General features: G+C 40.8%; 1 protein-coding gene across 1 annotated transcript in view; it reads right to left on the bottom strand.

The window, feature by feature from the left end:
* The window catches only part of LOC112104515, a 103402-nt gene that overhangs the window by 38821 nt on the left and 39290 nt on the right, over positions 1-25291 (bottom strand). Inside the window, exons 3-5 of the mRNA XM_029911033.1 lie at positions 12219-12305; positions 9622-9760; positions 5503-5603 (exon numbers count right to left, since the gene is read on the bottom strand). Coding sequence (XP_029766893.1) covers positions 5503-5603; positions 9622-9760; positions 12219-12305 — 327 coding nt within the window. The remainder of the gene's footprint in view (positions 1-5502; positions 5604-9621; positions 9761-12218; positions 12306-25291) is intronic.

Raw genomic sequence — 25291 nt, 5'->3', positions numbered from 1 at the left:
TTAGGCCAGGCAAACAGGGACCCATGTGGCCTACCTTTAGACTGGGGCAGGATAAAAGGCGAACACGGCCTCCTCACGGTTTGGTGACATCTCCACTAATCCTCCCTTCGTTTGGAAACAATTACAAAAAAGTCACCTGAAAATGTCTACTGAGGAAGTTTTCTAGAAGAGTTAGGTGGTCCAACATGCTGCTCTCACTTACACTAGTTGAAATCGAGAGTAGCTCCATTGGTTTCCATGGAGTCACTCAACATTTACAATGGTGTAGGCAAGTGCAGAGTTTGGCCCTTCGTGTTCGGAATCCAGAGAGACAATAGTTTGTGCGTAGTGCATGGCACACAGCAAAGCAAGTTTTTTTACGCGAGTATACGTTTAAAAGTTATTTTGTTAATGAAGTGCAATGCACAAGTGTATTTGTGCGACTTAACACATTCATTTATATACTGTGCTTAAAGGGTTATATATTCATCTCTGGGCAGACAGATAACTGTTTATATTACACCTAAGCCTTCTTTTAAAATCTTAACTGGTGCCTAGATCTTGTGCTAGTCCTCTGCACAGGAGTGAATTTCACCTTCTATGAATAAAGTGCTGGCGATAAAATTGGCAAGTGCAGATTATAGTAGACAACATCCAGTAGTGGAGCAGAGCAAGAGGGAAACATGAACATTGCCTACAAATTAGATTCTTGGCAATGGCATAAACTGACTTTGGTCAGGTGACCCTGTTTAAGAAAACCTGACTACATACTGCAATATAAGGGCCTGATTCACTGTTCCACATGTATGTAGGAGTCCCAGGGAAGCCCCTGACTGCAAACTGATAGCAGGCTGAGGCTCTTGAGGGTTTAAAGATTTTATAGCTTAACACATATATGCAAGAATAACTGTACAGGAAACTTTCCCCTCCAACCTGAATCAAAATGTCATTATTCCATTTCTTTATGTATTATTAACCATATATAGAGAACGACTCTAGGCGAGGTTGTGAAAAGCCTTTGGCTGCAATGCTACTAGTACACTAAACATACCCAGCTCAACCTCTCTTTCTTAGCAGACGCAGCCAACACTCTCACCTAGAAGTGACCATGTCAGAGAAATGTATATGAATTAAAAACAGCTGACTGACTCAATCCAGATAAGAGATGATACACAAAGAGAGGAGACCTCTGAGGAGCTGGGTGGGACACTGTCCTCATCCTCCACTTTCCAGTCACCAAGGTAACGCTGAAGTCCTGAGGTTCTCTTGGACTCAACATTGCTCCTGGATACTCAGATAGCAAGAATGAAGAGAAATGCCTTCTTTCAAATTCAGCTAATCAGAAGTGTGTGCTCATTCCTCTCAAAGACCCAGCTACTGATCCAGGCTTTTGTCACTTCCAGGTTCGATGCAGCACATCCTACCCTGGGCTAATTATCGAGGGTCACGTGGAAAACCTCCACTGGGGCAACACAGAGGAACCCACCTTTTAATAAAAAAATAGCACATCACACTGTGCTCCAATAACTTCCCCATTACATTTCAGATCCACTTCAAGGTCCTGGCCCTACAGTTGCCTTAGACCCTTACGTAAGACCCAGCCCATGATCTCCATTCCTGACACAATGAGACAGCTCTACTTTATGACAACAAAAGCTGAAAGATCCCATGCTGAACTTTCGCAAGCAAGGGGCAGTGCAACTCTTTACCATTAGAGAGGATGACAAGCTCAAACCTGACCAGTTTTAGGGCACAAACGTAAAAACCAACATTTTGTCCTCTCAGAAACAATGAGGACAAAGATGCAAAGTATTAACTAACAATGGCTGAATTAGAGAGTGGTGGACACTTTATGGACATAACTACTGCAATTGTTAATTTTGTAACTCGTATCTAGATACCATGATGAGTGCATTAGAAATGCAAAGATAAGGAAAAGAAGATATTCTGATAACTACAGGTATCAAAATCTGACCTCACTTTGACAATATAACAACTCTGAATAGAGAGAATAAAAGCTATAATCAAATGTAACAGTATCAAATGCCTCTGCTTCATGCCACAGTTTTCACAGAAAAAAGATTTTTAAGGTAAAATGAATTTAAAAAACCCAACATGTTAACTAGAGTTAACTAAAATATCTTCAAAACATTTTTTCGATGAAAGAAGTGGATTTTTAACTATACCAAAGTTTTTGTGAGAACATTCATTTCCCCCCTTTTCCTTCTTGCAACTAGAAGCAGAAAAATGGGTGAGGAGAGGAAAAAGTGGAAAGAAAGGTGTGGCGGGGGGGGAAGAAGGGGGAGATGAAGAGAAAAAAAATAAAAATCTTGACATTTTTGTTGCAAAGTGGCCTTAGCAGACCAGAGATTACAGCCACAAGTGCTTAAGTAAACTCTTCAGAGGGATTCCTTGTTTTCCCCCCCGTCTTTTGTTTATAGGATAACATGCTACTCCAGGTGTGCCTGATTTCTTGCTAGCAATTGGCCACCCTGTCATTCACTAGTCTGGTCATACCCATATCACTCACTGCTCATCGGTGCTGGACCAAGGAATCTGTGTGGGACAAAAAAAGTACTCTCAGTACTGACTGGGTGTGTGTGTGTTGCTGCCTTTTAGTGGCTGGCCCAAGGACAGGATATCGGCACTCCTAGTTTCTGAAGTGGAAGGACGAGGCTCTAGCCTGAGCTCCCCAGATGTGTATGTATTTAGTAACTCGGTCTTCAGCACAGGGATTCATTACAACTGGACTGATTCTAGAGGGTTCAAATTTTGTATCCTATCAGGAGCTCATTGCAGGACTGGGGCCTAGCATATAAATGAAAATGAATCTGATGACTACAGTCTAGCCCAGTGGTAGGCAACATGTGGCCCGTCAAGGTAATCCGCTGGCGGGCCGCGAGACAGTTTGTTTACATTGACCGTCGGTAGGCACGGCTGCCCGCAGCTCCCAGTGGCCTCGGTTCACCATTCCCGGCCACTGGGGAGCTGCGGGCGGCCGTGCCTGCAGACGGTCAATGTAAACCACTGGGCTAGCCCCTGGTAGGCATCTAGACTTACAGTAAAACACCTCTACTCAGTTTGGCATAATTGGTGAGCCCTACTCATGAGAGGCTCCAGACTGGAATAGCAGCGGTATTGCAGGTCAGGACTGAGGGGCCTCAGAGGAATGCTGCAGAAAAGCTTGCACAGTAGCTGCTTGTGGTCTGGAAGTTTGAGTACAGGAGTGGGTGCCAGGAACTCCCAAGTTCTAATCTCAGCTCTGACAGTAATTCCCTCTAGGACTCTGTTATTTAACTTTCTCTATCTGTAAAACTACGAATACACCTCTTTCCCCAGAATATTGTCAAGATTCATTCATGACTGTAAAGTGGTGTGAAGATTAAAAGCACCATGTAAACACATTGTGTTCTTATAACTAGAACTTTCAAACTAAATATAAAAATAAGTAGGAACAACCTTGACTTTGATATTCTATAATTCCCCAACCAAAAATATACAACTATTCTTGTGCTGGAAGTTGTTAGGTTAGATTATATAGTTTGGTAAAATTATCAGATATGTTAGGCAGAAAAATCCATATGCAACTGTGCCCCTAGTTCATACATGCAATTAAGTCATATGCACAAATGAGGTAACTCCATTAACAAAGGATCAATTGTGCACAGTTGTGTGCAATTTAAGTAATGGCATGTGCAGACAACCGAACATCTAAATTGTCTGAAGACCTGCCCTAGACGGCAACATTTAATTTGGCATGAAAATATGGAGATTGACAAAAAAAATTACTCTATTACTACACACAGTGTAAACAAGCTTAAGGTGTCCAGTATATGAAATGTCTTTTGGACAGAACTGACTTCATTAAATTAAAAAACAGACAGATGTAACCACTAAATCCATAATCATAAGACTGTTTTTGACTTCTCTCCAGAGCATGTAGTACCCTGGAAAAGAATGCAAACTGCAAATTAAACCTTCAGTTACGTTCAACAACCTGACAGACTGGCCCAAGAAATACTGCTATGTCTAGCAGATTGGAAGAGTGATGTGTTCATTGCACAGAGGTGTGAAGGACCCAGCCCACCCCAGCTCATCTCACAGGGCACAGCTGGTGAACTGTACACAAAGGGGGAAGCAAGTGGGAGGGGGAAGAAGGGGTCTGAGGTAAACTAGGAAACATCTTTGCCTTCCATCATCCCCTCCCACCCTTTCCTTCCATGCAGTTTTGGTTGCCACATCACCAGAAAAGGTTTTTCCACCGAAGCAGCATTCTGGGAAGTGTTGGATCAATTTGCGAAAAAAGTATAACAGGATCAAGGAGCATGAGTGAGCTTTCTCAGTGACGTTGGGTGTGCATCACTCACTCACCCTTAAAAACAGTCACTGCAACACAAGACCATCAGAAAGCTTTCATTTGTGCTGAAGATATCATTATGACTAATATTAAAGAATTAGACACATACGTCATAAGCAAAACGCAGTGTCCTCTGGGGCTGCAGCCAACTGGCATACAGGATACACTGCGCAATAGCGGGTGGGAAGGGAAAATGTTGTACTGACATCCTAGGGAAAATTCTGTTGACCATCTTTTTTTTTTTTTTAAATCAGCTTCTCCCCTCAGAAAATGCTTCTTCCAAGCACCTGCCCTCCTCCTCCATGTATAGACCCTCAGACTCCCCCATCTGTTCCATTCTCCATAGACACTGTGCGTGAAAGGCAGAAGACATAGGATATAGACAGGTAGGTGATCCTCCGAGCTGTAGGGTCACCTCATTTTTACACAGCGCTTTTTGTTGTTGTTGTTTAAAAGCAACTTTCAGAACTTTAAGTAAGCATTGTTAATTAATCCTTCCAACACCCTATAAGATATGTTGTCATTCCCATTTTACAGGCACAGTCAGTGAGACAATAGTAACTTCACTCTCAAACAACCATAAAATGAAACGACAATCCCAAGCCAGTCTTCTGCTGGCAGGGAAGGAAGAGTGAGATCTATTCCTTCTTATTCTTTGCTTTTGGGAAGTGCTCCAGGACTGACACTATGGCGATGGGCACAAATATAAGAAACTGGAAGGACAGAGAGTGGGACAGATTCTCAAATACAGTCTGCCCCCTTTGTGCTAGTCGGTATCTTCCTGGGAGGGGGGCCCTCAACGGATGTAAAGCCAGTGAAGCCAATGTTTCAGCCAGCCCTATTCCCCCCCCCAACCCCGGCGCAGGGTGCATACTGCAGAAGGAGCTGAGAAGGGGCAGAGAAGAAAGCTCCTAAGGAAACATATGCCAGTGGCCTAACTTGAGCAGCCTCCTAGAGCAACTCCCACCTGGACCATTGCTGGTGCAGACTGGGCCACGGAATCGTGGAATCAGTTATGGTTGCCTCCCAGCAGCTCCCCCTGCCACTCTTACACCCAATGGACTTTGGACACAGGGGAGCATCAGTCCTAGACAGAGCAAGAACTAGGTCATTAAAGTAGCATTATTTGAAAGCACAAGTTTCTTAAATACGAAACTGTTACTTACCGTTTTCAGCTGCCCACATCGGTTGCTCAGAAGGACATTTGCTGACTGTGCTGCACCGGTTCTCACAACAGGATGTGAAGGAAAAGACTTAGCTGCAACCACTGTAAAGTAACATCAAAATCTCAGTAACAATGTTATGAGCTGAGTGAAACCTTGTTCTGGGTTGAGTTAAAACCTCATTGAAATAGATAGGTGTAAACTCACGCTTCAATTAACATGACTATAAGGAAAAGCCCCCACCTAAGACAAAAAGAGTATCAGGGAGCTTTTGATGAGTATTCTTTTGGGTAGTGGTATATATCTGTGTGGAAAGCCAGAACAGACAAAAACAAAAACTGGGAATGACAGAGAGAGGGAGCGAGCGAACAGCTGAAAGCCTGGTGGTTGTCCTTGGAAAAAAAACACAGGGAGAGGTTTTTGGGTCAAGTGTGCAGGCTGAAATGAGTGGGTTCTTAGAGCTATGAGTAAAAGAAACTGTTTCCTGCTATTTGAGTCATTCAGAGACACAGAAATTTGTACATTCTTTGTAGATAAACAAAACTGCATCAAAGAAATACCCAAATATCACCAATTTCTCCCCCTAACTGAAACAGCCTCCTAGACCTCGAATTTTTGACTAGCCACTCTGGTCAACAGGGTGAACAGTAATAACAATTTCTCCCTGTGTTATAAATAATGTTGCCTCTCAACTAAAATGTGATTTTTTTTATTGTATTGACTCAATATAATGTATCTTCCTATTTGCTCGAGTCTTGAGGATTCACTCTTTCCACTTTGACTTCAAGAACTTGCAACTCCAATTCTAGCATCAAAGCATGTTTATGGCAAACATTTTCTCCCAATCTTCCCAGAGTAAAGGGTCAAATCACCCCCTTCTATGGAAAAACTCACCAAAGGGAACAAAACCCCCATAAAATAGCAAAATTGCTATTTTGACACACTGAAAACCAAGCTGGGTGTCCTCTGTGAAAGGAGAGTGGAAGAAAAGAGAAACCAGTAGCCACATGGACTAGGCAAGGGCTGGGGTTTGACCTTGGAATCATAGAATCAGACTTTAAGGTCAGAAGGGACCATTATGATCATCTAGTCTGACCTCCTGCACAACACAGGCCACAGAATCTCACCCACCCGCTCCTGTGTCTGAGCTATTGAAGTCCTCAAATCGTTCAAAGACTTCAAGGTGCAGAGAATCCTCCAGCAAGTGACCCATGCCCCCTGCTGTAGAGGAAGGCGAAAAACCCCCAGGGCCTCTGCCAATCTGCCCTGGAGAAAAATTCCTTCCTGACCCCATATATGGCAATCAGATAAACCCTGAGCATGTGGGCAAGACTCACCAGCCAGACATCCAGGAAAGAATTCTCTGTAGTAACTCAGATCCCACCCCATCTAACATCCCATCACAGGCCATTGACTATTAGCGGTAAATATGCCCAAAGATCAATTAATTTCCAAAATTAGGCTATCCCATCATACCATCCCTTCCATAAACTTATCAAGCTTAGTCTTGAAGCCAGATATGTCTTTTGCCCCCACTGCTCCCCTTGGAAGGCTGTTCCAGAACTTCACTCCTCTGATGGTTAGAAACCTTTGTCTAATTTCAAGTCTAAACTTCCTGATGGCCAGTTTATATCCATTTGTTCTTGTGTCCACATTGGTACTAAGCTTAAATAATTCCTCTCCCTCCCTGGTATTTATCCCTCTGATAGATTTATAGAGAGCAATCATATCTCCCCTCAGCCTTCTTTTGGTTAGGCTAAACAACCCACGCTCTTTGAATCTCCTTTCACAAGACAGGTTTTCCATTCCTTGGATTATCCTAGTAGCCCTTCTCTGTACCTGTTCCAGATTGAATTCATCCTTCTTAAACATGGGAGACCAGAACTGCACACAGTATTCCAGATGAGGTCTCACCAGTGCCTTGTATAACGGTACTAACACCTCCTTATCTCTACTGGAAATACCTCGCCTGATGCATCCCAAGACCGCACTAGCTTTTTTCACAGCCATATCACATTGGCGGCTCATAGTCATCCTGTGATCAACCAATACTCCGAGGTCCTTCTCCTCCTCTGTTACTTCCAACTGATGCATTCCCATCTTATAACAAAAATTCTTGTTATTAATCCCTAAATGCATGACCTTGCACTTTTCACTATTAAATTTCATCCTATTACTATTACTCTGGTTTACAAGGTTTACAAGCATGCACCACCCAAAATTCCACGGGAAATCCTGGCTCCAACCTCATGCAGCACATGGCCTGCTGCATGTTCTCTTGGGGACACCTTAAAAATGGCAGCATGGTTAGTTCAGTGGCTGTATTATCATTGATCCCCTGGTTTGTGGCTGCATAGTATTGCCCATCCCTCCCCACTAGAGGGTCCTAACAATGCTGCAAGGTCAGTTCTACTGGGTTGTCCATTTACAAGTGAGGGTTTCACCGGGGACCAGCCATGTAGAACATTTCGCTTACCTTTGTGAGACAAACTAACATCTTCCCTATGGATTAATACCATGCAAACCCACGACATTTATTCTTTTCAGACTAAAAAATATTCTACTTATTTTAAAGAAAGATGTGCTATAGTCTTAGTCTCTAACACTCAAACAAACTGTAGCAGTGAGGCATGTGGCCCAGGCAAACCCTGCTCCAATTTAAATAGCCACGTATTAGTGACAGATTAATACTTTTGTTAGAAAATATATAAAACACAAATGATTAAATATAAACACAACCATATCAGTTCATGTGTGTGTAAAAATGGTATTATAACCACGAATAGCAAAAAAAAAAAAATAAAAAAAAAATGTATGAACTGACAATTGCCCATGGTAAAAAATACAGTCGGGGGTTAATGGTCAAGTAAATAACTTTTCAATATTTACTTCTTCTTTTCACTCTCCTTGGGCAATGGAATTAGACTTCAGATTCACTTATAATTCTAATCAGTTTCTCTTTCTTTCAAGAGGTTTTAATATGTAAAATAAAAACCAAACATATGCCGCGGCAGTGCTGTGAATTCCCGAGTGTAGACAAGGCCTTAGACTGATGAAGCTCCCTTGAAATCAATGCATCTACACTGATTTACATCAGCTGATGATCTCTCTCTATCTCTGAGGTCCAATCCTGCAAACAGGTATGTGTGTAACTTTATTCATGGGAGCAGTCTCGTTTAGTTCAGTGGTACTACTGACATGAGTAAATTTACCCATGTGCATGTTTGCAGGATCGAGGCCCGAATTAAGACATGATGTGACAAATGGGTGCAAAACAAATGGAGGGAGTGGAGGAGGAAGGGCAAGGGTAACAATGAGAGAAACACATGGTTATATAGACTACCTATGAGCACAACTTGGTTGCAGTGTTGTTATAGCCGTGTTGGTCCCAGGATATTAGAGAGACAAGGTTGGTGAATATCTTTTATTGGACCAACTTCCGTTAATGAGAGAGACGAGCTTTCGAGCTACACTGAGCTCTTCTTCAGGTGTGGGAAAAGTCACAGTTGGCAACAGGTTTCAATTATTTTTTTAAAGGACAGAATTGTACAAATGATATTAATGATCGCAATAATCTTATGTTGAGTAATTATTTCCGCATTTTCCTCCCTCAAATGATTATGAGTGCAATACAATATTAAAATTAGTGTTAATCCTAAAACCAGCTTTTTCATACGTCTTAGGCTGTTTAGGGATTCCATTTACAAAATAACATTAAGACTTGCATCTATACACACTAGCTTTAGTGTTTCTTGTTCCTTACGATTACTAAAACCATGTTTCTTTATGAATTTTTTGCCTCTATTTTAAATTTAATTTCTTTTTCCTTTTCTTCTTTCTAAATCCAAGATTTCTGTTATTTTACAAACATGAGAAAAAAGGTGATATATAGTATTGATTTGAAGGGGTAAAATTTCACAACTTAGCCAGATTCTCAGCTGGAATAAATCAGCATTGTTCCATTGACTTCAATGGAGCTATATTGGTTTACACCAATTGTGAATCGGGTCTCTTGTTTTGAGGTCTTGTTACAGATATTAAATTTTAAAATCAGATTAAAAAAATAAAAAAAGTAAGCTCTTAAAAGTATTCAGAAGAGACAAAGTGTGTAAGAAACCCAACTTTTAAATTTTATATCCTGAAGTTTTTCTTTAAGCCGTGAACTGTGAGTGCCCTCTAGGATCAGTGTCCAAAAGTCTTCATAATCTTGCTGGTTCTTTAAGATTCCAAGTCTAGTTAACTCATTCTGCAATCCTATCACCTTAAAAAAAAAAAAAAAAAAAAGAGGAAAAAAATACAGAACTTACTATTCTGAATTCTTATGTGCAACAAAGCCAAATATAAAATTATCAAATAATGGGCCAACTCCTGTACTGGTTGATGCAGTGCATATGAGCAGAGAAGCCTTCTGATGTGCCCTTTACATTGGAGAAGCTGCTAGTGTGGGCAGAATTTCTCAGTGACCCACTGGGATATAAAACTACAGTGGGTCAGATCTTACTGCTTCACTAAGAAAGGCCAAAGCCCACTTCCTCCCCCACCTCCATTCCCCTCCCCCCCCCCATCATAGCATATGTGCTAGCTCAGTGGTTTTCAACCTGTGGGGTCCTCAGACTATGTCTAAGATTTCTAAAGGGGTCCGACCTCCATTTGAAATTTTTTAAGAGGTCTGCAAATGAAAAATGGTTGAAAACCTCTGCGCTAGCTAATGGTGATGAGGTCTAGACATAATCCGAAAAAATAAAATGGACTATGTCCCCCTGGGGTTGTGGTGACTGGGCCGTCACTTTAGGTAAGAGTACATTACATCAGAGAAGCATACGCTATACAGGTATCCTGCCTGGCTACTTGTACAGGGGAAGCGGTTCTCTAGATCTTCTTTCCCCTCTGGTACCCCATCACTGTAGAACATGGGGTTAAACCCTGGAACTTTAAATCTAAATTCTGTTCATTTAATACTGGAGAAACTTCCTGGAAATCAAACCAATTTAAAGATTCATTGTCCAATAAAGATTCTCTCCAAACGGCACAGTTAGCATGTGATGATGCCATGAAGATACTTCAACTGTAAAGTGTAGGCACATTTGTATTTTATGTCATTATAAGCAGTATGCCAGTGACAAATGTATGAAATGAAGTTGAAATAGACTTAAGTGGGGATCCTGGAATTTAATTTATTTTCTCTCTCTGGGACTTATAAAAAACCTCCTCAGGAGCCCACAAGCTATGCTATTGTTCGCACCCTAATTCAGCTCTTCTCAATCCAGTTCAAACAATCACTTTCTGTTTAAAAATAGATGTCAGTATTAAGCTCTAGAGGTGTGGATGGATGGCTTCAGTTGCTTTTCCCCCCCAAGCAGAGGGCATAAAACTGAAATTTGCATATGCCTAAAATAAATGATTAAAATGACCAAAATTAAAATCACAGGACGTCAATTTCTTCAAGTATCAGGGGGTAGCCGTGTTAGTCTGTATCCACAAAAACAAGGAGTCTGGTGGCACCTTAAAGACCAACAGATTTATTTGGGCATAAGCTTTCGTCGGTAAAAAAAAAACACTTCTTCAATCATTCAATCTCAACAGAAAATACTCTTTGCATTTTCACATGTAGCTTCATTTTATTTTCCTCAGTCAGTTAGTTAGCAAAAGAGCTACACTAAACCAATTTGTCATCCATCCTGGCTGTCACATGGGAAAGCACTGGCCACAAATAAATCAAGGATCACAAGGACAAAATGCATAACATTACATGGAAATCTAACCCCCTTCGAATCAATTTGCTCTGTATCACAGAACATTGACACCTTGAGAGAAATAAACAAAACGTTAAGAAATCTAAGGTATCACCACTGCATAGATGGCTTCCAAACTTAATTTTATCACGAAGAAATTGATCCAATCCCCTGTGGCTATACACTGTTTCCCCATATAAAAATATATATATACACATTTACTAAAGTGAAAAATCTGCATTTAAGAAAGAACTTCTAGATATGCAGATTAAGGGTCGGTTCCTAAAGAGAGGCATAGATAAGATGCATTTTCTCAAGGGTCTGTGAGTTGCTGTTTAGGGTCCATTTGTAATTCAAAAAAGAAAAAAAAAATCATTGTAGGAAGAGCAGATGACTCCGGAGAATGAGATTGGGAGCTTTTCACTAGTTCTAATTCTACCCAAGTCAATAGTGACTAAAATCAGTTACTCTTCAACAGCTGTTCTGTGGCCTATTTTAAATTAGTAGTTTCAATCCTTTTCCTAGTGCATAAGTGTCCATGTTACAGCTGGCACTATCCAGCACTCTTATGGGTGGTCTCAACTGGGAGGCCAAGGACTGAATGGGAATGAGGTTTGAAATATTTTGTCTTCTGCTGATCAAGAGTGAAGGTATATTTGTGCGCAGTGTGGGAAAGCCCAAATTGCTGCAATCTTTACCTGCTCTGTTGATAATCAGAGGTTTTCAGTGTGCAAGGCTTTCAGCCTGGCACCTTTCAGAAGCATTAAACTCAATAATAAATTGAGATTTATGGGTGATGGTGGAAATTTTAGGCAAACGGCTTTCTTTAAAAAGAGACAATATTATGCACTCATTTAATATTTCCAAACGGAGGTTTATAGTAGACAATTGCTCCAAATCCTTAAAAAAAAACCCCACAATATTTATAACATTTGCTAAAACAATTCAGAAGCGATATTAAGAGCAAACAGAACTCTTGCAGCATACCAGGTAATTACTGGACTGTGGAATAGACTTGAGGTACTTAGCATCGTGAGACAATTTGCAGTAGGGCACTTGATGTCCAGGGATACACTTAAAAGAAAGATAAAGTTTTGGTCAGTATTTTTTTTCCAGTAGCTGGGAAACAAAGCACAAAACAAATGACAAGTAAACACTCAGCCACAGGAAGCCATTAACAACAGTGGGCACCAATTAGGACCCAGCAGGTATTCCTAACACCGCCTGGTCCTCTAGCTCCGCCTCAAATGCTTTGACATAACACTCACAAACTTAGGCTTAGGAAACAACAGGCTGTTTCATTTACTCAGCAATTTGTAGCCACATATTCCTGCTTATAGGCCCATAAACCTGTTTGTAGTCGTCTTCTGTTTCCCTTCAAGTTTGTGTCATTAGAAACTGCAATTACTGTCTACTCAAAGGAGAATACTTTCAAGGAAATAAAATAAAATGAAGATACTGTGATCCCCTCTTTCTTTCTCTTGTCTCCTATTTCCATCCTCTCTTCTGCTAAGGAATGTAAAATGCAATGGCTGATTTAAGGAAAATCTATTCATGAAGAATATTTTTGCTAGTTTCCTCTTCTCAGCACATGGATTTTTTTTTTTTTTTTTTAAACAAAGGCAGAATTTTCAAAAAGCATAACTTTTTTTTTTAAAAAGGGGGAAGAAAATGATTATTCTCAAAATTAAGCCATGGCCTTAAGTAATTACAAAGCATTTGCACAACAAAACAAAATACACCTTTCCCCCCAATCACAACCAAAAAAAAAAAAAAACCCAAACAAATAGTAAAGTAGATGCAATTCTATAGCATCTTCCATCCAAGAAACTCCAAAGAACCATCCAATCCCTTGAAAAACCTTTATGAATTAAGCCTCACACAATGCCCCTGTGATAGAGGTAAATAAGACTACCAAAAATACAAGATGTAATCAATTTTTACTCTTGGGTCACAAGTCTTCAAAAAAAGACCTCATCTTCACTGCTTTAAAAAAAAAAAAAAAAAAACCCAAAAGGATGTTTTTTTTTTTTTTAAACCTCGGAATAACTAATGTGTGAGAGTTATCCTGAGGCAAAAACACTGTGAAGACCAGGAACTTTAGTTTTACCATAAAGTAATCTCACGGAGGTAACCCCTGGAGGGAGTATAGCATTGTGTACTTTGCCTCATTTACCTCATGGTAAAACTAAAGTGCCTGGTCTTCAGTGTGTTTTCACCTCAGGATAGCTCATGTGCACTAGTAACCCAAGGTTAAAAACAAAACAGAACACCCCCTTTTCACACAAACCCCCACACCAATTTTTTTTTAAGCAGGAAAGACAAGACCTAAGAGCGACTGGTAATTCCCAAAGCTATTGTGTCTGATTCTGTCCTCAGTTGTGCCAAGAATCAAGAGGAACTCCCTGGGAATTACACTATTGCAAAACCAGTGATAAATCAAAATCCGACTGAGTTTTGAGGACTCTTCCTAGCACGCATCATGGTATATTCTGACCCTGTGAAGTGGGTGAAACAACCTACTGATGCCACTTAGTTGCCTATTTTCTTTTTCACCACTCGTTGACAGTAAAAGTTAATCAAAACATTATCATCAGTTAAAGTCACAATTTCTTGATGCTTTCTTCGTATCTTAGTTAATTCATCTAGACTTTATTAACAGGCCCTTCCCCCCACCCCCAAAAGGAACATAAGCGGAATAAAGAGGTGACTATAGTCTGAAATAATTTTGACAAGTTTGCAGATGACACTAAACTAGGCGGAGTGGTAGATATGCTGGAGGGTAGGGATAGGATACAGAGGGACCTAGACAAATTAGAGGATTGGGCCAAAAGAAATCTGATGAGGTTCAACAGGGACAAGTGCAGAGTCCTGCACTTAGGACGGAAGAATCCCATGCACTCTTACAGACTAGGGACCGAATGGCTAGGAAGCAGTTCTGCAGAAAAGGACCTAGGAGTTACAGTGGACGAGAAGCTGGATATGAGTCAATAGTGTGCCCTTGTTGCCAAGAAGGCTAACGGCATTTTGGGCTGTATAAGTAGGGGCATTGACAGCAGATCGAGGGACGTGATCATTCCCCTCTATTCGACATTGGTGAGGCCTCATCTAGAATACTATGTCCAGTTTTAGGCCCCACACTACAAGGAGGATGTGGAAAAATTGGAGAGAGTCCAGCGGAGGGCAACAAAAATGATTAGGGGGCTGGAGCACATGACTTATGAGGAGAGGCTGAGGGAACTGGGATTGCTTAGTCTGCAGAAGAGAAGAATGAGGGGGGATTTGATAGCTGCTTTCAGCTACCTGAAAAGGGGTTCCAAAGAGGATGGATCTAGACTGTTCTCAGTGGTAGCAGATGACAGAACAAGGAGTAATGGTCTCAAGTTGCAGTGGGGGAGGTTTAGGTTGGATATTAGGAAAAACTTTTTCACTAGGAGGGTGGTGAAGCACTGGAATGGGTTACCTAGGGAGGTGGTGGAATCTCCTTCCTTAGAGGTTTTTAAGGTCAGGCTTGACAAAGCCCTGGCTGGGATGATTTAGTTGGAATTGGTCCTCCTTTGAGCAGGGGGTTGGACTAGATGACCTCCTGAGGTCCCTTCCAACCCTGATGTTCTATGATTCTATGAACTCCCCAAGTCATTCAGATCCTATGATGCCGTAGGATACGATTCCGTCTTTGTCTTTAGTTTCCTGCATTTCCCCCCCACCCTCTTTTTCAGGAAATCAATTCTGCAATAATCAGCAGATTAGCAAGTCAGCTTCCAACACAGCCTCACATTAAACCACCTGTCCAAGTTCCTTGTGGCATTTCTGGCCAGCTACTCACTTCAGGGAGCCCGTTGCCAGTTTTTATGAAAGTTTGCAATTCTAGCCTCTCAGAACTCTATAGATACAGTCCCCCTACCTGATGGCTGCAGGAACCAAAAAGCCCCAGTAAAATGTGACTAGCAGCAGCAGGACAAGTCTGCAACAGAGCTTCAAGGTTTTTTGTAAAATGGATTTGGAAAAAACATCTAGATGCCTTGGGCCTTACGGTGCACATCCTGGAACTAGTGTAAATAGATACATCTGTGACGTTGTGCAATCTATCTGGTTTTATAAAAACGTAAGTGAATATAATGTAACTGGAATATGCTTCATGCAAAAGGTCTCTTGTAAGGTATCATTACAAAGCTTATAATCTACTGAGTGTGATCATCCTATTTGTATAAATGTACCACTCTTGCATCTAAAACTAGAAATATGAAATATAACTCTGAGGGCCTATTGTAATTATGTAAAGTGTGGGCCATTAATGGTGGTTTGGAATCTTGATGACTCCCATTAACCACGACCATTGTCTGCAGATGGCTGTGTTTACCTGTGAGTCTTCCTGTATGTGTGTGTGCTGGCAAGTGGGTAATGAAGTCTTGCAGTGACATGTGATCATGTCACCTGAACTGGAATCCATCTTTAACCTGGTGATTTTCCAGTGGGGGGGGGGGGTGGAAACCCAGAGGGACAAAGGGTTCCCGCCTTATGCAAAAGATATAGAAAGGGGTGGAAGAGAACAGAGGGAGAGAGGAGCCATCATGAAGAATCCCCTAGCTATCACCTGAGCTGGAACAAGAGCTGTACCAGGGGAAAGAATTGTGCCCAGGCCTAGAAGGTGTCCAGTCTGAGAAAAACTTACTGAAGCATCTCTGAGGGTGAGATTATCTGTATTTAGTTTGATTAGACATAGATTTGCACATTTTATTTTATTTTGCTTGGTGACTTACTTTGTTGTGTCTGTTACTGCTTGGAACCACTTAAATCCTATTTTCTGTATTTAATAAAATCACTTTTTATTTAGTAATTTACTCAGAGTATGTATTAATACCTGGGGGAGCAAACAACTGTGTATATCTCTCTATCAGTGTTATAGAGGGCGAACAATTTATGAGTTTGCCCTGCATAAGCTTTATGCAGGGTAAAACGGATTTAGTTGGGTTTAGACCCCATTGGGAGTTGGGCATCTGAGTGCTAAAGACAAGCACACTTCTGTGAGCTGTTTTCAGGTAAACTTGCAGCTTTGGGGCAAGTGATTCAGACCCTGGGTGTGTGTTGGAGCAGACGGGAGTGTCTGGCTCAGCAAGACAGGGTGCTGGAGTCCTGAGCTGGCAGGGAAAACAGGAGCAGGGGTAGTCTTGGTGCATCGGGTGGCAGCTCCCAAGGGGGTTTCTGTGATCCAACCCGTCACAACATCGTATACAGATGCTCTTCAAACTTCCCACCACTTGGCCGCCCTAGAAGGATAATCACTCAATACCTCAGAATCCCAGTTCATGCTGATAGATCAGTGTCAGATGACTACTTGATGGAACGCAGCTGGCAGGCTTCCAAGCACTGATGTAATGTAACAGGGCCCATGCATTGTTGAGGTGCTACTTCGCTGCATGCTGGGCATCAGTGAGGTGTTTACACCACTGCACTGCAGGTCAGCACCTTAGGGAGGCCTTGCTGCCACAGGTGCAAAGGGAATCAACGAGAGAAACGTGGGCACTAAATTGTCAGCGCCTCAATGGTGTACCGAGTAGGCCTCAGCTCCTTTGCCTCCCTGTGCACCTAAGCTCAGAGCCGGGAGAGTCTTTGCAGGTGCCAAGGCTCTTAGTGAATAAGAGTTCCTCCCAGCACATCAGGGAGCTGCACTGAGGAGCCTTTGCAGTGCCAAAACTGACACATGGAAGCAGAGGAATTCTGCAGCTGGAGTTTGAGTTACTGACCCTCTCCAGGCATTGAAATAGTGGTGTCACTTGGAAACACAGGCAGACGCTTTGCAGGTGGGGAAACCGAGGCCCGGAGAAATTGAAGTAATTTGTCCACAGTCAGAGAGAACTCCTATGGCAGGGCAAGAAATAGAACCCAGAGCTCTTGGTACCTGGCTCTGTACCTAACCACAAGCACAATAATCCTCCCTTACTTTATATCCACCAGGGGCAAAGCTGTAGTGTAGTGCAGGGGTAGGCAACTTATGGCACACACGCCAAAGGCAGCACGTAAGCCGATTTTCAGTGGCACTCACAGTGCCCGAGTCCTGGCCACCGGTCCGGGGGGCTCTGCATTTTAATTTAATTTTAAATGAAGCTTCTTAAGCATTTTAAAAACCTTATTTACTTTACATACAACAATAGTTTAGTTATATATTATAGACTTCTAGAAAGAGCCCTTCTAAAAATGTTAAAATATATTACTGGCACGTGAAACCTTAAATTAGGGTGAATAAATGAAGACTTGGCACACCACTTCTGAAAGGTTGCTGACCCCTAGGGTGACCAGATAGCAAATATGAAAAATCGGGATGGGGGTAGGGTAATAGGTGCTTATGTAAGACAAAGCTCCAAATATCGAGACTGTCCCAATTTTTATAGGGACATCTGGTTACCCTACTATAGTAGGGCATTATGCAAGCATGTTTTCCTTCTTAGGACTACTTATTCCTCTTCTGGTTGGCTTAAATAAGCCCCGTGTAAAACCCTCTGATGTACGTTTTACTAACTGCAGTGAAATTTAGCAGCAAGAAAAAAAAAAAGCCTCATTGCATGCATGCTTCCTTGTTGTGCACAGATTTCAGCTCTGTCTTGATAGTCTCAAAAAGGATTTTTGGGTTGCACCATAGAACGACAACTAGGGATGCAGTCTTACTTCACCGAACAGGAGTTGTGTACCTAAATCCCTGTGAACACAGTGTATGGGCACGCGCGCATGTGCGCACATAGAACTCATAGAACTGTAGGACTGGAAGGGACCTCTAGACATCATCTAGTCTAGCCCCCTGCATTGAGGTAGGATTAAATACACTATAATAATTACAGCTGTTTGGTGCAGGATACACCAAACCTCTAAGGTGCCCGCAGCATGCCAGGTTACCGCAAATTGGAGGCGAGAACTGTTCTAGTTGCTGAAAAACACCTACATCTTGTAGGCACTACAGTAACCACTCGCACACCTGGTTCAGTGAAATGATATTTAGAGTCTTAAACAATTAAACTTCAAGTGAGCAATAGGGGTTCTTGTTTGGGTTCCTGGGGCAGGCAAGTCAAGAATCAGGGCTCTTCTCTAGTCCAGTCTCTATCCCACCAAATAGGACCTTGCATGTTTCCAGGCCAGGCTTAGTTAGCATCTCTCATTGTGGCCCCAGTGCACCATCACACACTACCTAGACCTCCACTGATGGGGATTCCACAACTTCCTTACGTAACATATTCCAGTACTTAACTGTCTTTATAGTTAGAAAGTATTTCCTAATATTTAATCTAATCTAAACTTTCCTTGCTGCAAATTAAGACAATTACTTCTTGTCCTACAGGTTAGATCTTTTATGCAGTGAAAGACACTTTTGAAAATCCCAGCCTATAAAGTAGAATACTATAAAGAATTAAATGCACACACACACACACACACACACACACACCCCCCAAATGCACAGAGATACACACACATACGCATGAGATATTTTCTTTATATTCATGAAGGAATTCAAAATTTAAATTCCTCACTGAAGAGATATGTACAGTCTCAACTATACCATCCATTCATTATACCTTTGTTTGACTCCTCTTAACAGCTACAATTTTTTCTTCTAGCCCCTCTTTTGTTTGCTACCTCATTTCATCTGACATTACACTATCAATTTACTATATTACACAGATGATTTTTCTCTTTTATTTTCAGTGCTGCAAGCTTTTTGGTTAGATTTAATTTACAACAATATATTATACAACAACATGTCCCTAGTAAAAATATAAATTAATGGCCTCAATAGTTATTTACTTCACCTTTGTTATTAAAGTAGCAAGAGTTATTTCTCCCTGCCCATGTCAGTGAAGCAAATGCAAGAAGATCCTCCCACAAAAACAATCCAGAACAAAAAAACCCACCCAAACCACTGGGAAACTGAAAATCTTCTACCTCTTTAAATGCAGAAACTGTTTTGCCACTGTTACTTACATTAGTTAGTGTGTGATGTTTAAAATTAATACTCATTTTGGGTCCAATCCTGCCATTCTTACTCAGACAAAACTCCCACTGCAGTCAGCAGGAGGGTTAAGGACTTCAGGGTTGTGCCCTTGATACACACAATCTACATCAGAACATTGAAAATTCAGAACTCAGATAACAAGCAAGCAGAGCACTCACTCCTTCATAAACCAAATGTGTGACATCGACCTGCTGAATATGTGACTATGACCCAAAATGAAGTACACACACCCAAAACCAGATTGAGAAAGGCACGATAATGAAGTAGAGTTAATTTATTTATTTTTTCCCTATAGGCTTCCACTATCTTCTGATTCAGGACTTTCACTTCTGATGTTAATTACTTATAAGCGGGACAAAAATACAGAGCTGACACCAGGTTAGCGTCAAATGAAATTAGATGTGGATCTGAAATCAGATGTGCCTTGTAAATATTTACTTTTGAGAGGAATGGAAGAAAGAAAAACGTAAACTTAAAACCCAGCCTTCAATCACGTTTCCGTACCTGGTTGAGGCAGATTAAGTTATACCTACAATCACAGTGTTTTGATCCAAGGCAGAGTGACTTAAATTATTGAAGCCATAAAGCCTCATTATCACACAGCAGCCTACATATGTTTCATTGTATCACTTTAACCACATTTGTAGCCCCTGTCATGTTAAGGACAGGAGCAAAAAGCCATAATTTACTCATCAATTCATCACAGCCTAACCCTGCCTTATCTTAGCTTTATGCTCCCCTCCAGTAATGCGAGCAGAGAGAAAGATTGGGCAGACCAGGGCTGTCAAAGACAGACAGACAGACAGAGAGAAAGAGAGAGAGAGAGAGAGCGCGAACACACCCGTGCAACAGTTCTGCAGCATGATTCCTAATTAACCTAGCTCATAGAAACCCACAGGATTGGTGATCTGAAGGCAAAGAGTGGCATACAAAGAGGAGAGCCAAGCAGCAGCTGCATTCTGTGCATGGTCACCTCCAGATCCATGTATAACTTATGTATAGTCACAAAAAGCCTTAAGATCTTGGTTCAGAAAAGCATTGAACTCATCGGTACAAAAACATGTTTAAATGATTTGCTGAACCAGGGCCTAACTTTGAAGGGTTCTCACTCTCTCGCTTGTAGAGTACCAGCAGCACCAGGAGGTAGCCAATGGCCAAAACTGCTCCCTAAAAGCTATTTTACAGGGGAGAGGCCACTTGGCAGATCCCTGAAAAGACTCTAGGATCTGTGAGGCTGAGAGCAAGCCCCCCTCTGCAGCCTCTCAAATTTGTACCCACCAAGGGGAGCATTAGAAGGAAACTCTATGAGGACCTCTGTCCCCCTCCTACAGGTTTCTCCACAGGAGGGTAAGACATGGCCCAAAGTTTGTATATTAAACTTATTTGTTTAAAATAAAAAGATACAGAGATTGTAGATGGACATTTTGAGCTGATCCCATGTTAATGCATTCTATAAACTAGTCACTGAATTGAAGACCAAATACTATTTCAATTTTTCCATCAATATTATGGACTCAATAGATCATGCACTTACTATTGCCTCATGCGCACAGTAGATGCTTCAAGAGCATTGAAATTAGCACAGAGTGGGATGCACATCTTTGCACCTTATTCCACAGAACTACTGCCATCTATTATGTCAACAAGTATCTAGGGAGTCCTCAATCTGCAAAGCATTGACAAAATAATCTAACAACTGTTTCAAAGCATGTTTATGAAACCTCTAATCCATTAATCTGTGGATGTGATGATTAATGCTGCATACTAAGAATTCTTATGAAATTTCTGATGAAAAATAAAGTGCAGAAAACCTGGCCATTTAACAATTTTCTTAACTGTCCAAAAGGCACTAACTGCCTGAAAAAAATTCTTTAATACGAGAAAAAATTTACATCCAATTAAAAACTGTGGGGATAGGGGCACTTAATTTTGGTTTTAGAATTCTTTGTTTGACACAATTATTTTATCTACAATTTGTTTATTCTCCCTCCCAAAAAAACCACCACCAAACCACACACACAGGCTATCCTTGCGTGTGCTGAAGTTCAACTCAGAGAACATTTCTGACACAACATTATAACAGCGAACACAGGAGTTCATAACAGAAATGTTTAAATAATTTACACTAAAATGTCTATGCAGATGTGGTCTCCTATAATTATTAGTATATTCTTATGCACAAGATCTGTGTTTTCCATGAATTTTCATTCTCTGTTGGTTTGTTTTCATATTAACCTTATACATTTTGCAGTGCAGAAATATACCCAGTTTAATAAATATTTAAGAAGCTATTCATTTTAAGAGTGGAAAAATTAACATAGTGCCCATTTTTACAACTTGGGACCCCAATGCTACAACATCTGAGAACATAAAATTTGCATTGATCTCTCTAGGAGTGGCATAGGGTGGGGTAAAGTGGGGTCTATATTTTCCACTCAATGTATGGCTTTCATTCACATTAACACTGAGTGGGAAATAGTCACATAAAGCCCCTAATCACTGATGTGTGAATAGAACCCATAATACAAAGCATTAGCATAGTTTTACAAATCTGAATGACATCTTAGTAATTGGATGCAGTGACTTTCCATGGGTTTTTAGGCACATTGGCATGGCAGCGTGGGGGAGACAGAACAGAAACACTCTTGACTGCCTCAGTACAGTGGATAAACAAAGGACATCAGTCTGTAGAGCTATTCATCCAACACTTTCACCAGCAGTTAATTCACTAAAAATTATAAAAAAGGTAAGAAGCCAACACAAGATTCCAGAAACTTTGGACAACAGACATTTATGGCTTTAAAATGCTAGAAATAATTGTTTTTTTTTTTTTATAAAAAAATACATTTAAATGCACAGATTATTAAATAAAAATAAACAAATATTAAAACTTCAGTTCCCTTAACTAAATGAAATTCTCATTCACCATTATGCTGCAAAATTATTTCCCACAATTATTTTCTGACTCCTTAAGAATATAGGGATGGACCTATACTTTGCTGGGCAGTATGCAAAATGACATAGAACTAGGCTCACATCATCTTGCATGCAATCCCCACTGAGGCAATGGTGAATCCCTGCTCCCAACACCCCTCTCCTCAGCTTGCGGTGATTCATATATGGGGGCCAGCTAGCCTGGACTGGATTCAGAGAACAACTTTTCAAATGAGCTTTGAGAGAGAGAGAGAGAGAGGGGAATTCATTCTCTTCTGCAGCCAGCCAGCAGAGTCAAATTGCATCATAGAACAAGACATATGATGGTGTGCGGGCTGGCAGATCAGAGAAGTATATATGTAGTGAGTGTGGGGCCCCCAAGCAGGGCCGGCGCAACCTATTAGGCAACCGCCTAGGGCGCTAACATTTGGGGGGCGGCGACTGCAGTGACCGGATCTTCGGCCGTCCCGGTCGTCGTCGGCATTTTGGGGGCGGGACCTTCTGCCGCCTAGGGCGGCAAAAAAGCTGGCGGCGCTCCTGCCCCCAAGAAGGGGCAAAGCCAAGGCTGGCCTTGAGAGAGAAAAAAAAAAATACATATATGACTAATTCTACAGACCCACAGAGTCCTCACTCAGGGAAAACACCATTTGAGTGGGAACTTTCCTCTTAAGGAATGAAGGTATGGGATTATTAGTGAATTAGAACTGCATTTCCATCAGTTCCAGTTGCTAAATGCTTCAGATGATATTTTCAGGTAATATTTTTACACTAATATTTTAATTGATTTGCACAGGCATAAACATTACAGTGTGCGTTGATAAATGCAATCTAAAATTGTTGTGCTCTTCAAATATAACCAACTCTGAATATCACAACTGCAAAACAGAATCATCCATAAACAACTGTACAAAGGAAAGCAGAATGAATACAAGAACACTTCCAGAAACAACCTCCATGGGAGAAGGTACTTAGATATACAGGGGATGAGTGCAGCATAAATACAGGCAGGTTAGGCAGACAGTGTTCTGTCAATTTTATATTGTTTTCTATTTACAATTTTTTAAAATGTATTGTTAATTTTAAAAAATGCTGTTAGTCACGTTCCAAGTTGGTTCTCTTCTAATTGAAAAAAAAATTAATTATGCAGTCATCAGATAGTCACTGTACATGACTTTACAACTATTACAGGCCTTGCCTAGACACAAACTTGCACTGTTTTAACTACAAGTGTATTTTACAATTGATTCAGGCTCTCTCTACACTAGAGATCTTACAGCAGCACAGCTGTACCAGTGCAGCTGTGCCGCTATAAGATTTCTCATCTAGCCGCTCTATGCTGACGGGAGAGAGCTCCCTCCCCTAACATAGTGCTGTTCACACTACCATTTATGCCAGCGAATCTCATATAGCTCGGTGGGGTGTTTTTCCACACCCCCGAGCGCTGTGCACACTAACACTTATGCCAGCAAAACTTACGTCGCTCAGGGATAGGGCAGACATGGCCTCAGTTAAAGTGAGGCAGACCACTGTGTAGATGCTCTTATTTTAGTTTAAGAGTGGCTTTTATGGATTTAGCTTAAATCAATTGGTTACTAAGTTAGGCTAGAAAGAAATAAGCCGTTCCTAAATTGAAGTGTCTACATATGGTTTTTCACTGCAGTACCTAAATAAGTTTTAAATTAAATTGTTGTAATTTTCCTATGTAAATAAGCCATTAGACTCTCAGAAACAAAAACTTGCTACTGCAGTCGGGCATATAAACAAAACAAGTTATCAAAGTGAAATTTCTTTACAATTCCTTTCTTGTTCATACTTATTGATGTTGGGTGTATGCATACTTTGTCACAGCAACAATTCATTATTTCTTTTTCATTTGAAAAAGGATCTAAATTGTTGCACTTTAAGATAAATGTTTATGTTATACAAATCAAAGTTAAGATTCAGAACATTAGGATTAAAGTAGTTTCTTTCCTCTCAGTGGCTATGTGGCTGCAAAAAACATAGTTCACTGCAGTATTCTCCTGTTAAATGTGGAGAAGTGTTTCCTTTAGAAGAGGAAATTCTCTTAAGGAAGTTGTTTTAAGATAAATAAAAGTTCAGGATGAAGCCAGCAAAAGGTGTGAAGGATTTCTCTTTGATTTCCCAATTTGTGTATTTGGGCTCAGACAGACTACATTTTATGCACATATTAATAGGATGCTAATAAGTCTACAACTCTACTTTAACATGGACCTGTAGAGACAGCCTGATATGTGGCACCAAATATATTAACCTTCTTAAGTAGGGACATTTTGTTCCTTTCTTGCAAAAGAGGGAATCAGATCATGCCTTTTTAATTTTGAGTTGAGAAAGTCTTGCAACGGCTGCCTATTAAGTTATTTTGAGGTTAGACTGTTTAGCAGTGTCACTGACCAGTTAAAATGGTCTTTGAACATCAAGAGAAAGGAACCAGATCTGTCTAGAATAAACTTTAGTAGCATATTCTCTTTATCAGTGTTGTTATGGACAGGGAAAAGGGACTAAATTAGGAAAACTACTTATATCAGAGGTCATAAAAACACCACATCAAAATAACGCAGCACTGAAGCTCATAGAACTGTATTTAAAGGTTTGCTGAGGTCTCATGGAAAATTTTGAAAAACATTCAATTTAAAGACAATTCTGCTTCTGTTTTCTAGATTTCTCTTCCCTTTGGTTGTTTTCTTAAAATCCCCTGGGAAATTCACAGGAAACCAGGCCTCTGTTCCTCAACAGTTAACTTTATCCTGGCTGGTTACTTCTCAGCTAATAATGCCAATATCTTCTTTCTGGTGACATTATAATAATTTCTACAAAGCCAAAGGTGATGTCACAAAGACAGGATTTTAACATCACGTAATGGAATAAGGGAGTAGATTAAATCTTCAGAAACAAAGATCTTGTTTTCATGCATTTTTCCCCAGCAATACAAACAAAGGAAAGAAAGCCCCAGAGACTATACATCCAGTTGTGCAGTGGTCCAAGAACTGAACTCAGGAACTATATTTAGAGGTTTCAGAGTAGCAGCCGTGTTAGTCTGTATCCGCAAAAAGAACAGGAGTACTTGTGGCACCTTAGAGACTAACAAATTTATTAGAGCATAAGCTTT

Source organism: Terrapene carolina, unplaced genomic scaffold, assembly GCF_002925995.2.
Source record: "Terrapene carolina triunguis isolate 2854851 unplaced genomic scaffold, T_m_triunguis-2.0 Scaffold85, whole genome shotgun sequence".
Lineage (NCBI taxonomy): Eukaryota > Metazoa > Chordata > Testudines > Emydidae > Terrapene > Terrapene triunguis.
Note: the sequence above shows the minus strand (reverse complement) of the source record. Positions and strands in the feature narration are given on the sequence as shown.